The sequence below is a fragment of the Diadema antillarum genome, unplaced genomic scaffold, assembly GCF_040938485.1.
Source record: "Diadema antillarum isolate AM-2024a unplaced genomic scaffold, OU_Dant_1.0 seq00000358_RagTag, whole genome shotgun sequence".
Lineage (NCBI taxonomy): Eukaryota > Metazoa > Echinodermata > Echinoidea > Diadematoida > Diadematidae > Diadema > Diadema antillarum.
The window spans coordinates 35,984-51,690 of NW_027271364.1; the positions used below are offsets into that span (position 1 = coordinate 35,984).

Below are 15,707 nucleotides of genomic sequence, written 5' to 3' on the forward strand. Positions count from 1 at the left end.
TTGCCAACAGGCACACACACCCACACATACATATAATCAAACACTAGGCAGCTTTGTTGCAAAAAGAAAAAAAGAAGAAAAAAAAGAAAAAGAAGAGGACTTAGGGTGGAAGAGGTAACAGGAAGAGACTAAGAAGGACAGGGAAGACAGGTAAAAGGGGATAAGGATGAGAAGTTGAAAGGCCACACTCTCAACACATTCAAGCTCACCGAGGTACATAAAGGAAATATTGTGTATTGAAAGGATAAGTGATTTTGAGGAGATAAAAGGAATTGAAATCAGAACGTTTTACAAAATCTGACTCATTCTGCTATATAAGTATTTATGGCAACAACAACAAAAAATCCTTTAATTTGAATGTAAAAGTATCGTTTCTTTTACACTGTTATCGAGAGAATTCCAAAATTAAGGGCCGGAGAAAGAAAAATGGTCGTAGTCAATGGCAAGTGAAATGCGTTGGAGTCTCGGGTAGGGTATGGTAGGGAATGATCAGTTCTGTTTTTAACGAACATGGAATTGAACACAGGAGGGAGACAATTGTTTTGGTAAATTTGTGCATGAATTGTCCTTAATGTGAAAAATACAAATCACTTATCTTTAGATTTGATTTTTTTTCATTATCCAAAGCTAACACATTTTACGTTAGATACCAATGGCAGCCTTAAACTCTGAAAATAAAGTGTCATATATAGGCCGTATATAAACGCTATCAATGAAGAGAACCTATCTATGTCATAATACGACAGATTGAATAAACTCAATTACTAAAAGCTAGCAATGACAGTATTTGCCATAGATTTGTGGGAGTGCCTATACGAAACCCCGAACAGGTGTATCAATACATAATTAATCAAAGTATACACAGAAGTAATGGGTGTGATATAGAGTAACAGGCTCAATATCAATTAATTAATTGACCATGAGTTGATGAAGGTCAAACACAGCTGATCTTCTTCTTTATAGTCATTGGTATAGCGAGGTTCTTGGAGCAGTCAATTATTGATTCGTGGCATCTCCTTACTTGATCTTCAAACATTGGGATGTTCCAGATTCCCAGTTTTCTCTCTTTTTACACAATCCGCACCCTGATCATATGATGCCGGGCAGTTAAATCTGATCCCCTAGACCATGTCCGAGATGCATGGGAGCCGAGAGAAATTGTCTATAAAAGGAGACAGGTTCGTACCAGACAAGACACGCAGAGATCCAGAGTGATTTGGAGTCAAGTGAAGAGGTCGACATCCAGTTCTCATCCCAATTCTCTCAGCACTGCATAGACGGTGAACCCTCCCGTTGTCATGGAGACGCAGATGATCATCACTGGCGCTCTTTTGGCTGTGCTAGCCATTTCGACCGTTTCAGCCTTCGGAGGTTTAGAAGGTAATTTTGTTCATCCTTTTCATATATTACCTAACATTATTCACAAAGCAGTCATAAGAGCCGCTTTGAAAAAAAAAAAATGAAAGTAAATTCAATGTCATTCTGAGGCATCTGCGTACTTGGGGACACTATCTTGAAATAAGTCAGACGTTAATGTTTCTATGATTTTTAAACAATTTCTTTCGTTCGAAGGTGTAACAGAAAGCAAGGAAATGCATGATTTACCTTCTTTTTTTTGGGGGGGGGGGTTGCCCATACATCCAGAACTTCCTTTATTACTCAAAAAAATAGACTCGTCTATGTCGACCATGTGCTTTTTGATCCCTTCTGCTTTTTTTTTTCTCTTGCAGGCGAACACACATTCGTACAGTCACCATCTGGAAACTCAACCAACAACACCACTTTTCCACCCCACAATGTAACCTATCCTCCCCCACCCCATAACGTTACCTTTCCACCCCATAACACTACTTTTCCACCCCACAACGTGACCCATCCTCCCCCACCCCACAACATTACCTTTCCACCCCATAACACTACCTTTCCACCCCACAACGTGACCTATCCTCCCCCACCCCACAACATTACCTTTCCACCCCATAACACTACCTTTCCACCCCACAACGTGACCTATCCTCCCCCACCCCAAAACAGCACCTTTCCACTTAACAACGTAACATACCCCTTACCAAACAACGTTACCTATCCTCTCCCACCCCAAAACAATACCTTTCCATCTAACAACGTTACCTATCCTCCCCCACCCCACAACACTACCAACCCGCCACAAAATGTGACTGGTTCAGGTCCGCAACCTACGACAACCGTCGGTAAGTAGGCCTGCATTATTGATTTCGTTTAGGCATACACATTGTACTTTGGAAAATGCCATAAATCAATAAACATTAATGTTTATTGTCATAATAACTTGATAAGTAACGAGAAGCATAATGGTTAAGTTATTTCATGAGAATCAAAGTTTGAGCGCTTTCTCTATCTAGTGAAATACAGCAGCCACCAGTTTTCCTTTTTCTATGATTTTTAAAACTTTTTTATGCAATGTAACATTGGTTGCTTTTCGTTTTGTTGATTTCCAAAAGCCCTAAAGAAGACCCGTGAAAAGGTCGAAAGTTTGGCATGGCATTCAAAGTGAACCAACACTACGTTCGCTTACCCTCCTTCCATTGTGATTATTTATGAATAACACACATGATCAATGCAACTTCACGCTATGATATACTAGTATATTATATGGGAGGTGAGTTGATAGGGAAATTCATCCAAAGACATAAACCATTTTGACATGCAGAGCCACCTCAGCAAACGACGGAGGGCTCTTGCAGAAGGGGGTGCTTCCGGGCGGGCGTCAGAGTAATTGACTGCTACTGCGATCTCAGTTGCATCACATACGACGACTGCTGCAGCGACTTCCGTCGTGTTTGCAGGCCCAGACGGTTTTGAGACAGCGGACATCTTGAATGTGAGTATTAGCAGGGATCACCTCCCTGAATTAGCACTGCTTGTGACTAACCTAATGTCTATTTAGAATCAGTTCATTTCAATTCAATTCAATTTCTATTTCCATCACCAAAAAGTAAAGCATGATACAAAGTATGAATTTGTCAACACAAAGTATGCATTTATCAATGTCGGCGAGCTCCCCATTTAAAACCAAGGGAGTGGATCAAGAACGACAGAGCAATTCGTGTAGGGAATGTATTCTTTGTTTTCGAGTCCCGTCACTGCAAGGTTCACAAAATTATGGTGAATGAATGAAGAGAAAGGAGACTGAGAGCACGTGTCAGTAGCTTCTGCAAGCATGAAATCTGAAGAAATCGGAATGCACAATTTCGAGAGAAAATAGAACAACAATCCTTGGCATGGCACCTTGCCATTATTTATCACGTTTGCCAGGAGTGAAGTGCATGCTTTTGACAAACGTTGGACATGCCACGTATGATTATGTACACGATGAAGACTTAGAAACAAAGATGAAATCATGTGAACAAAAGTGCGAAGAACATGCTTTAAGATTTCAGAGAGGCGTAACCTCTGGTTGCGAAACGAGTCCTCTCGTTGTACAATGCATTGTTATTTAGCGTTAGATATAACAATAAAATGATAATAATAATGATGATAATAGTAGTAGTAGTAGTAGTAGTAGTAGTATCAATAATAATAATAATAATAATAATAATAATAATAATGATAATAATAATAATAATAATAATAATAATAATAATAATAATAACAACAACAATAAGGTCTTGTTTATCCAGGGTAACCTCTTCAGTGTTGCCACTGCTCTACCAGTATTATAATATTACCCTCAGCGTTGCCACTGTGCCCATTTATACGCCTGGCCCGGGTGAGAGGGACATAATACGACATGATCTTATACGTTTATGTGTGTGATGTACACGTTATCTTTGTCTCCCCTCATGGTTCTAATTTTTTTAATCATTTTGTCTTCGTCCAGGGAATTGACAATGACAAAAATCAACACAAGACCCGAGCTCTCAGCGTTCGTGACTGATCACTCTCACTGACGTGAAGACCGGAAGAAAACGACTGGAATATCGTCTGAATTTGCGCCTGTGAAACAATCTCTGTAACTTTGTGTGATCAGCAATTGTCTTTGCAAAGCTTATAACTTTCCTCTCGTTTTGAAATTCACGGAATGATATGAACAATGTCATATGGGTTTATACATCTTACTAGGCCTTTCCTTCAATATAGGCATTTGGGTTCTTTACTATTGTAGACCAAACGTTTTCTACAAATCGTTCGGCAATCCATGAGATCCCCGCAGTTGTAGCTATCTGTATCATGACAGATATTATTTTGACAATTCACATCTGACCTTTTGTTCTCGATCTCATGTACTACATTAAAAAAAATGAAATGCATTTTTCTGAAGCTTGATGTCAAATTACGCACTGGCAATGTGACAATATGCCTATTGCAACAGTGAAGTCGCTAAAAAATAAAAAAAGCTCATTCTCTATCTTACATTATCTGCAAATAAATGTTCGCCACATTGGGTAGGTACCTACTGCGAGTGACACTGCATCTTGTAGAATGGCAAGATCGGAAGAGGAAGAAAACTTAGGAAGTACATCCAGCCTCTCGTCCATTTGGATGAGATTGGTTACAACAGATAGAGAAGACTTTGATACAAGTTAGGCCATTCTGCATGCCCCTCACTTTCGCAAATCAAACTGACGGTTATTAAGCGATGGTTTACATGTCTAGCGAACACTGACTTACAATAGTGTAGACTTAAAGTATGTAAACATTCATCTTTCATTGGATCTGTACGTTAACAAAATCGTATTGGAAGATTCACAGATGCACTTTCAACGAGTTCTATTTTCGGGATTTTCTCTTCTTGATCGTTTTGATTATGTTCTTGGTGTTAAAGGGATATTAAAGTTCAGGCATTGCCTTATTCTTCTAGAAGATACTAAATCTGGTTCAGTCATATCATGTTCTCTCCTCACTGGGGTCCTGTGAAGAAAAAACGCGACTGGAATAGGATGTGTACGGTGTTAGAGTAAAGAGAAAGCGTGTGTCTGCATGGATGTTGTCCATAAAAGTACTTGCATGAGTGAGGGTGTGTGTGTGTGTGTGTGTGTGTGTGTGTGTGTTTGTTCATTTTTGTGCATGGCTGTCTTGCGTGTGAGATGTAATGCTCTCAAAAATCTGAAGTTGGGATCACAGATGTCACACCGAGGAAATAATTATAACACCAGACAAGTGATATTTACCGAACCAAAGTTTGTACGCGGGAGCCTCTTTGAACATGTTGAAGGATTTCATTACTCATGACCCATTTTCTATTTCAAAACAATTTCACTTTAATCAATATCGTCAACATACCCTCAAACATTGACAAACTAAACAGAAAAACATTTACCGCGAGCCGTCATGCAGCTACGAGCAAGGTAATGAGCTTATTATCTTGTATAGTTTCGGAAATATATACCGCGAGTGATTGAAGGGGCCCTTTGAAAGGCCATGCCAGATTTTTGTTTTCTGTATTTTTCACTGCCACATAATTATGTCAGATTTCGCTGGAATATTCACTGCCCAATTCGAATCAAAGCCCTCATGGAATGTAGTGTCGGCGGCACAAGTTTCTTACATGCGATGAATGTTTTTTTCATAATAAGATTCTGAAAATTAAAGATTTGTTTTTGTTTCAACTCGGGCAATTTATGTATACTTATAATAATAACTGTCTTCCGTCTATTTTTAACTCCATGTTCATGCGCAACCGGACATATGATGGATATACAACCAGACAGTCAAATGAATTTCATTTACCTTTATTAAGAACCGTGCTTGCTCAACAGACTTTCATTTATGTAGGTCCAAGATTCTGGAACTCCCTTCCCATGGACATAAAAAATGCACCATCATTGCTTTCTTTTGAAGTCTTATAACGCAACCGAATAAATATAATTCTGTAATGTATCTTCTTTCACTATAGGCAGCGTTCTCTTGAGGCATCGACCATTTTTTACCGCGTTTAGTATTTTTGTATTCCCCACGTGCTATCACGGTTACAGTCTGTTCCGCTGGAAAGCAGCTCAACACTGTTTCACTCTCGAAAACGCGTGGCTATTTGTCTCTGTGGGCTTCGCCCCGTGGTGTATGCATCAAAATAAGTTAGGTTTTCTCTCTCTCTTTCTCTCTCTCTCTTCCTCTTCTCCCCATTTTCTGTTCCCTATTTTCACACTTTTGCTTTCTTTTTCTTCTTTCTTTCTTTCTTTTTTTTATTCCCGACTTTCCCAGTTTCCCGCACTCTTTGTAGTTGTATAAGTTTTTCACCCCCTTTACTTCCCCTCTTTCCCCCTTTTCCCTCAGAGGTACCCACATGTTACAAGCATAGTCTTTTGAGTGAGTACCTCCACTTTTTTTCACAGAGTGTATAAATGTTTCTTTTTGTACTAAACATAAAGACATGAACATGTTGTTATCCCTGTCTGACTATGTATATTATCAAAGACTCGCATGGCAAATGTATCATATTGTTTTTTGTACATTCTGTTGGAAAAAGAGTAAAAAAAAAGTTTGAATGCAATTTTCAGTATGTTTATTATACGTAAGACTTGTCAATTACACCTAACAATCATACATGAATATACTTGTGATGCCAGTTGATACAAGTGAAGGTATTAGGGTAATGTATAGATACAGCAACGCAGAATAAACGCTGACATATTACGGCGACCGATAAAGAAGTGCAAGTCACATAGAAGTATGAATGTGTGTTTATGTGTATATGTGTACGCATAATTGTGCTTTTTTATGACAAAATATATGATATTTAAGGCCACTTTAGACGAGATATCAACAAAAAGGTCCAATAGGACATTGAGAGGAGGAAAGTAATAATTACGTGCTGTATAATTAAAGCAATAAAATAAAAGTGTTTGTGTATTTGTTTGTGTGCGTTTGTCTGAGTCCGCCCTAGTTGAATGTGCGAGGGCGAGTGATTTCTGTGTGTAGAATTATATTACTATATAGTACACTTTGACCAAGTTTATGTTCTTCTTTACTTAGATAGAAGGTAAAAAATCTTCGCATGACACCTATAAGGAGCAACGCTTCAGCATTTTTTCGGGAGATGCTTGTAATGTTAATTGAAAACGAATATCGGATACATGTATAAAAGTCTAAAACTCACCACACCAGATTTTATCGTATTTTATGCAGTCAGTCTTTTTTCTTTTTTTTTGAGCTCCGACAGTAATGTACAAATGTGTTCATTTTTTTTTTTTTGGGGGGGGGGGGGGGGCGTAACTAAGTGAATTATTATATTGGCATTACAATGGGCAATAAAGGACATTTTGGATTTTTAGGCTTAGTATGCAATTGATAAGGAAGATTTTTTTAAAAAAATTGTGTATGCATTTATAATAGCAATGCAAACATATTGATACAACTTTCAAATTGATTAATGATTGATTGATTGATTGATTGATTGATTGATTGATTGATTGATTGATTGATTGATTGATTGATTGACAATAGATATAGCATATTGGCTCTTCTAACCCCTTTAAAGCTTTCCTTTTCCCTAACATACACTCATACGCGCACACACACTCGCAAATACACACAGACATACGTGGTATTGTACGCTTACATTATAATGTTAAAATCCTCCAGCGTCTTCTTTCTCTACAGATCTCCTCTTTCCCGTTCCAGTCTCCACTCCCCCCCCCCCCCCATTCTCTCTCTCTCTCTCTCTCCCTCCTCCTCCTTGTTCTTCTTTCGTATCCAACTGTTGGCAAGGCACAGGGATAGTCAAGATCTTCGAGATAAGTTATGATTTCAGCAATCAATCAAGTCACACCTCATAGCATACCACATCACTGAGCCAACAGTCCAGTACAGACTGCCAATGCAACCCGTTAATTGGCACAATTAGTTGTTTTCGTGGATGAAATGACGACTAATAATGCGCCAGTCTACAGGTTGTTCAGGTGCGTTGAATTCGTCACAATTATCCGCGTGAATTTGGTGTCGATTGAAGAGGAAACACCTTGCTAAGGGAGTTATCTAATTTTTTCGCAAAAAGAAAGATTACATTAAAAAAAATGAAATTCGCTCATTTTCCCGTAATGAGTAAATATCAAGCGGCAGAAGTGCGTTTTATTGGATGTACACGTTTAGAAATTCACTTTTTTAGAGCAAAGATAGAATGAATAATCAATGTATGTAGCAGGTCACTTAACCAAATTTCGTTGTACGTGGGGTAATACATTCAGTTTCACTGTTATATTTTTCAACAATACAGATAATGGGGGGGGGGGAATACGTATATGAGCTTACCAGGTTTAAGAAAAAAAAATCTAAAAATTTAGATTGTTATTACAAAAAAAAAAGAGGAAGTAAGGAAGTGTGAAAGAAATCGAACAAAAACAAACAAACAAACAAACAAACAAAAACAAACAAACCTGACTTAGAAGGGATCTATATTGGTTTCAGGTATAGATAATGACGTTTAACATGCGTGGATATTCTATTAAGTGAAATGACGAAATGAATACACAATGTATGTCACAAGTTCTTTAACTAAACTTCGTTATGCATTGATTCGTTCAATGAAATTAACTCTTCTCTCATGACTCTCTATAATACGGACTGAGTGATCAATTTGCAAGCCATTTCACTTTTGACAAGATTTCTATGCAATTGATCGAAGATGAATTTAATTAAAGCTGTTCCAACGCAACATCAAACATGACATATGCAAAAATGACCAGAATCAATAACGTATCTTTCAAAATATGTAATTAATCGCATCATGATTGACAAACAATATAAAACACGGGACAGGATTCGTATAAATACCTTTCACTTGAAATAGACAAGGTATAACTCAAACTTCTTGACACCAGCAGAAAGCTTACGTTCCGTGTATATACGAGTGTTTCAAAAGCTGAAATGTGAGTATATTGTGTAATACGATGTGTGTGTGTATGCATGAATGTTTTCACAGTATCAAATGTTACTGTGTTATTCAGTGATATGTTCATAATCATGCTCAAAATCACAACCACTGATTCAAAAGAGTTTAAATACGGATATATTTTGTAGTTCCCATTTGTCTAGAATTACGTTTCCGGTACTTTTAGTCTTTTTTTTTCTTTAATTTCAAAGTGGGTTATCTTTTCCATTTATCAAAGAATTCCTGGTAATCGCAATTGGTTGACAGATTAGTGTGTCTTTCTATTTCAAATGCTGTTACACGTTGAATCGATGGGTGCCGAACGTATTGTCATGACATTTGATGTACTTTTTTCTATACTCTCACTAATATTTAGGTCACACACACAAATCTAGGATTCATCCTTTCCAGTTCCATTATTATACCAGAAACATGATCTGACAGCGATCTCAGAGTGCATAAATTGAATTTGATCCGATGTAAACATCGATATAGTTATGCTGCATTTCCCATGCGTTCATTATAGGGCTAAGCGGATCGACAGCGCAAAAGCTCACAAAATTTTGAAGACTTTCCTAGTTTCGAAAAATTGCGTTTTCATTTCGGTTTTTCTTCATCCAACCGGCATCAAAATGGTGTCGGAGTGACTTTGAAACTTTTCCCTAGATGAATCGATCTGGCTACGGAGTTATGGAGAATGTATCATACATTCATACATTCAAAAATCAAGAAACTGACATCGAAACGAGCAAGTATTGGCGTGACGTAGGTGTTAGAACACATAACGTTTACTTTAATGTCTTCTCCATGACGGATACATCAATTTTTTTCTGCATAAATCATCATCATAGACTTGTTATACGAAGCTCTTGATTTACGCTTGATTCGCACTTGCCTTTAAATTGTCTTCCTTATTATTTTTTTTTCAGATGGAAGTCACTGCGTCCTTGCTTCTCATTATAGCTCTCTCGAATTGGCAGAACGCAATGGGTAAGTACAACTAATTAAATTTCACGTATATATTGGGAGAACTTAACTCCTGGTAGCTTGGTGTCTCAGAATATGAAGATAAAATGCAGTTTACAGAGAAACGCAAGACGCGCTCCCAGAAGAATGAGTTTACTTTCCACCAGTCGTAGGTGCACTAATGTTTGGTACTAATGACATTTCGTCTACTCTCATGTGGATTGCCTGTGTACCATTCAATTCAATTCATTTCAATTCAATTCAATTCATTTCAATTCAATTCAATTCAATTCAATTCAATTCAATTTAATTTAATTCAATTCAAACTTTATTCATTTTTCGAAAAGAACATAACCATTTCACTTTCTTTCACTTTCATAAACGCATTGGAATTGTTTCTGTGTGAGGTTCATTTAGTTTGGAGCTGATGTTGGTCTGAAATCTTGCGAAAAAGGCTACCGCGGATTTAATCATGCCCCCGTTTCATTAAACAAATGATGCACATTCTTTTCCTGGTGGGGCGTTAGAAAAAATATCCGTCCTCAGCAACTTTTGAACATCAGATGGCTAACTCTCACTAACGCCCTCTGTAATGTGCAACATGTGTATGATAAAGCTGATGTTATGATACGCTGGCGTATAGAATTCGAAATTGAGATTAAATCTTTTTAAGAAGGTCTTGTTGACCAATGCTGGCCCTCACGCCATAGGAATTTATTGGTACTTGTGGTCTGGTTATGAAATTGATTAATTTCGGTACATTATTCATTTCAATAAAATAAATGTGGCCGACCAAAACGATAGTTGTTTGGTTAAAATACATGATCATTTAACGCTTCAGACTGAGGCCTCAATGAGCAATGTGCCTGCACATTTAGAATGAGAAGGCTACGGTTCTTCTTAAGGGGTGAAACACAAAAAATACAGGTTGATTGAGTGAATACAGCAACATTAGAAGAATACATCAGGGCAAAGTTTGAGGAAAATCGGACGCTGTAATCCGTTCAAAAGTTATATATGTTTGAAGTTTTGGTGACGAGACTGCTGGATCAGAAGACTATTATGGATCATGACATCACAATAATGCACTACGATGTAAAACAGTGTGTAAAGAAAATTCAACACTTACTTTTCTGGCATAAAAGCAGAGCACTAGTCTTAACTCGTTCAAAAAGCAGGGGGATTACCCTTGATATATGTCAGTAACAATTAAGTCCAGGAAATTTTCGTCTGAAATGATGATTTTGTGGAATTTGGTTTGTATTTTGTTTATATCGTAGTACGTAATTTTTATGCGATGTCATGACCCATGATAGTCTTCTAATCCAATTGTCTCGTCATCAAATTTCAAAAAAATATATATAATCTTTGAACGGATTATCTGATTTTCCTCAAACTTTCACTGATGTGTTCTACTAATATTGTTGAATACACTCAATCTACATGTATATTTTGGTTAATTTCCCTGCCTGTGGCAGACCATTCAAAGTGAACTCAATTTTCTCTATCCTTTTTAAAGTTTTCAATTTTATATTCTATTGAGAAATTCTATGGTCATCCATTTTACATTTCGAACGAAAAAAATTGACCCGTAAATAACGAAAATACAGGAATAAGAAGGAGAGCATTGCCAGTTTGCCGGTGCTATTTGGCAGTGAGTTACAACGGGGAGGTGAGACTACTCCCTGGTTACAATCAGCCTGCTGACTGGATCGTTGAGAAAGCAGCTGTCGTATTATGTAAGAGCATGATAAGGATATCTGCCTGTGGCAGACCATTCAAAGTGAACTCAATTTTCTCTATCCTTTCTAAAGTTTTCAATTTTATATTCTATTGAGAAATTCTATGGTCATCCATTTTACACTTCGAACGAAAAAAATTGACCCGTAAATAACGAAAATACAGGAATAAGAAGGAGAGCATTGCCAGTTTGCCGGTGCTGACAATGTGCTATTTGGCAGTGAGTTACAACGGGGAGGTGAGACTACCTCCCTGGTTACAATCAGCCTGCTGACTGGATCGTTGAGAAAGCAGCTGTCGTATTACGTAAGAGCATGATAAGGATATCTGCCTGTGGCAGACCATTCAAAGTGAACTCAATTTTCTCTATCCTTTCTAAAGTTTTCAATTTTATATTCTATTGAGAAATTCTATGGTCATCCATTTTACATTTCGAACGAAAAAAATCGACCCGTAAATAACGAAAATACAGGAATAAGAAGGAGAGCATTGCCAGTTTGCCGGTGCTGACAATGTGCTATTTGGCAGTGAGTTACAACGGGGAGGTGAGACTACCTCCCTGGTTACAATCAGCCTGCTGACTGGATCATTGAGAAAGAGAGAGAGAGGGAGAGAGAGGGAGAGAGAGAGAGAGAGGGAGAGCGAGGGGGAGAGAGGGAGGGAGAGGGGGGAGAGATGGGGGAGGGAGAAGGGGAGAGCAAAATGGAATGACAATAGTTCCGGTCACTTGACAAGAAGGTTGTACCTGTTAGGGGTGGAGGGGGTACCATTGGCCCTTGACCTTACAACGAGCACTATTACTGTCGTCACAGACCACACACACACGCACACACACTAAAAACGTTCCATGGCCCCTAGACCCTATAATAAAATGATACACAGGAATTCTATATGCGACATGTTGCATCAGTGCCCATGCGTGGGTTGGCATACCATGTAGGCCTACATGTATTCAGTTATGCATTGAATTATTGTTATTCATTGGATCTAGGGTACGGTACTTCAAACTACCTTGTTCAAATTCAGCTGGCTCATACCACATCGGGTTTTTTATTTTTTCTTTCATGCTATTTTCCTTTTTGCTCATTTCGACAAAGTTAACAACATGCCTTTGGGGTAGACCATAATTATTTTGTAAGGGATGTTCACTGTCAGTCATTGCGCATGACTGCTTGGAATGAATGCACTCTGAATCGGAGCGCAATACACAAGATCATAACCCCTCTCAGACCCGAGTCAAAACAAGCCTCTTTTGAGCAATACACGGTGATCACACTTACGGAGCGACAGGTTTAATACATGTATTCAAGTGAATTTGGTTTGCCTGTAACGTTACGCATTTTTGTAAATAGTAAAGGCCGTAAACAACAGTGTGCTTTTATTGTGAAAGTGAAGTTCACACTCAGCCTCTGTTGCGGATCAGCACAATGGTTGCTTGGTATAAATCATGGGCGTAAATCCCGGGGGGATGGGGGGATATATCCCCCCCCCCCCCCTGAAATGGAGGAGGGGGGGATGGCCTGTACAATCATCCCCCCTGAATTTTGAAAAAAAATGGAGGAAGCAGAAATGTGATTGTATCAATTTTGGCATATTGCATGACGTTTGTACGCCAGCTTTCAGACAGGTAACAGAGCTGAACAGTATTCTATCTTGTAGGAAAATGTATACATACTTTTCTCAAGCGCTCGCTCGCTTCGCTCGCTCGCGAAGAAAGTAACAACGACATACACTGTAAGGTATGGCTCAGACGTTGACAACGTCAAATAGTATAATCCTATATGTAAACATGCTATGACGCGAGTAACTGGGGACCATCTGCAAGATATGTACGAAAACAAACAAACAAACAATAACAAAAACTATATCGCCATAATTGAACCCCCTCCATTTCCTGAATCATTCCTGAGAAACGACAGTGACTGGTGACTCAGTCAGGATACATACCCAGGGAAGATCAGGGGCGTCGAATCTATCTGGGGGGGGGGGGGGGCAAAGGGGCATTTGCCCCACCCCTACGGAAGTGTTTAGGCAGACAAATCATTTATCCCCCAAGCAATTCCCGAGATGAGGACAAATCTCGAACTTTCTTAATGGAAAATTGTCCAAATATCGCCAGAACTATGCACCAGATCGTTGTATTGCAATCATAAACATGCAAAAGCTCCGCTATACAGGATCCCTTTCGATAGACTTTGTACACTTTTGAGATTGACGTATATTTCCCTAATTTATCAAAGAGTGTGCAGCAGATCTTTCACTTAACAAAAGCACCCTCATATGCAGAGGCGTCGATGGGGGGGGGGGGGATGGTTCCCCTATAAAAGTGGGACAAACAAAAGCGAAAAATATAGCTACAAACGGCAGTGTTTTGAGTGTAAAATGTCAAAATTTTTAAAGCTCGCTCGCTCCGCTCGTTCGCATTTAATCGCTATGCCATTCTCCTGATGCTGCTGCAGGTGAATGGCAGCAGTTGCGCCCGGTGCGCCCCGGCCCCTTAATTTCCAAAGCGAGAAATATAACTACAAACGGCAGTTTTTGGACTGTAAAATGTCAATTAATTTTGAAGCTCGCTCGCTTCGCTCGCTCGCATTTAATCATTATGCCATTCTCCTGATGTTGCAGCTAGTAATTGCCAGCAGTTTTGGCCCGATGCGCCCCCCTTAATTTCCAAAGCGAAAAATATAGCTACAAACGACAGTTTTGGGACTGTAAAATGTCAAAATTTTGAAGCTCGCTCGCTTCGCTCGCTCGCATTTAATCATTATGCCACTCTCCTGATGTTGCAGCTAGTAATTGCCAGCAGTTTTCGCCCGATGCGCCCCCCTTAATTTCCAAAGCGAAAAATATGGCTACAAACGGCAGTTTGGGGACTGTAAAATGTCAAAATTTTCAAGCTCGCTCGCTTCGCTCGCTCGCATTTAATCATTATGCCATTCTCCTGATGTTGCTGCCAGTAACTGCCAGCAATTTTCGCCCGGTGCGCCCCCCTTAATTTCCAAAGCGAAAAAATACAGCCACAAAAGGACAGTTTTTGGGACTGTAAAATATCAAAATTTTCAAGCTCACTCGCTTCGCTCGCTCGCATTTAATCGTTATGCCATTCTCCTGGGGCCCGTTGCATAAAACTTACCGTTGAATTTCAATGGTAACTACCTTCAAAATTAGGTTTCACAGCCAATCAGCATCAAGGATTATAAAATTTACCGCTAATTTGAAGACTTACCGCTAGAAAGGAGCGGTAAGTCCAGCGGTAAGGGTTTTATGCAACAGGGCCCTGATGTTGCATGCTGCCAGTAATTGCCAGCAGTTGTGCCCGGTGCGCCCCCCCCCCCCCCCTTAATTTCCAAAGCGAAAAATATAGCTACAAACGGCAGTTTTGGGACTGTAAAAAGTCAAAAATTTTCAAGCTCACTCGCTTCGCTCGCTCGTATTCAATCGTTATGCCATTCCCCTAATGTTGCTGCCAGTAACTGCCAGTAGTTGCGCCCGGTGCGCCCCCCCCCCCTTAATTTCCAAAGCGAAAAAATACAGCCAAAAGCGACAGTTTTGGGACTGCAAAATGTCAAAATTTTCAAGCTCGCTCGCTTCACTCGCTCGCATTTAATTGTTATGCCATTCTCCTGATGTTGCTGCCAGTAATTGCCAGCAGTTGCACCCGGTGCGCCCCCCTTAATTTCCAAAGCAAAAAAATACAACCACAAACGGCAGTTTTTGGACTGTAAAAAGTCAAAAATTTTCAAGCTCACTCGCTTCGCTCGCTCGTATTCAATCGTTATGCCATTCCCCTAATGTTGCTGCCAGTAACTGCCAGTAGTTGCGCCCGGTGCGCCCCCCCCCCCCTTAATTTCCAAAGCGAAAAAATACAGCCAAAAGCGACAGTTTTGGGACTGCAAAATGTCAAAATTTTCAAGCTCGCTCGCTTCACTCGCTCGCATTTAATTGTTATGCCATTCTCCTGATGTTGCTGCCAGTAATTGCCAGCAGTTGCACCCGGTGCGCCCCCCTTAATTTCCAAAGCAAAAAAATACAACCACAAACGGCAGTTTTTGGACTGTAAAATGTCAAAATTTTCAAGGTCGCTCGCTTCGCTCGCTCGCATTTAATCGCTATACCATTCTCCTGATGTTGCTGCCAGTGATTGCCAGCAGTTGCA

The 15,707-nt window shown here is 39.4% G+C and overlaps 1 protein-coding gene across 1 annotated transcript; it reads left to right on the forward strand.

Moving 5' to 3' along the window:
* Positions 1-1,210: 1,210 nt before the first annotated feature.
* On the forward strand, positions 1,211-4,851 carry LOC139731113 (uncharacterized). Its single transcript, XM_071641993.1, has 4 exons — positions 1,211-1,380; positions 1,731-2,210; positions 2,690-2,860; positions 3,860-4,851. Exons 1-3 carry the CDS (start codon positions 1,299-1,301, stop codon positions 2,839-2,841), a joined length of 714 nt encoding a protein of 237 aa, XP_071498094.1. The 5' UTR covers positions 1,211-1,298; the 3' UTR covers positions 2,842-2,860; positions 3,860-4,851.
* The last annotated feature ends 10,856 nt before the right edge of the window (positions 4,852-15,707 follow it).

What these genes read in the sequence shown, in the direction of transcription:
- LOC139731113 (XM_071641993.1), top strand. Translation starts at nt 1,299, where the DNA reads ATGGAGACGCAGATGATCATCACTGGCGCTCTTTTGGCTGTGCTAGCC. An exon ending in AGCCTTCGGAGGTTTAGAAG is followed by an intron (nt 1,381 to 1,730) that starts GTAATTTTGTTC and finishes TTTCTCTTGCAG; the next exon opens with GCGAACACACATTCGTACAG. An exon ending in GCAACCTACGACAACCGTCG is followed by an intron (nt 2,211 to 2,689) that starts GTAAGTAGGCCT and finishes TTTGACATGCAG; the next exon opens with AGCCACCTCAGCAAACGACG.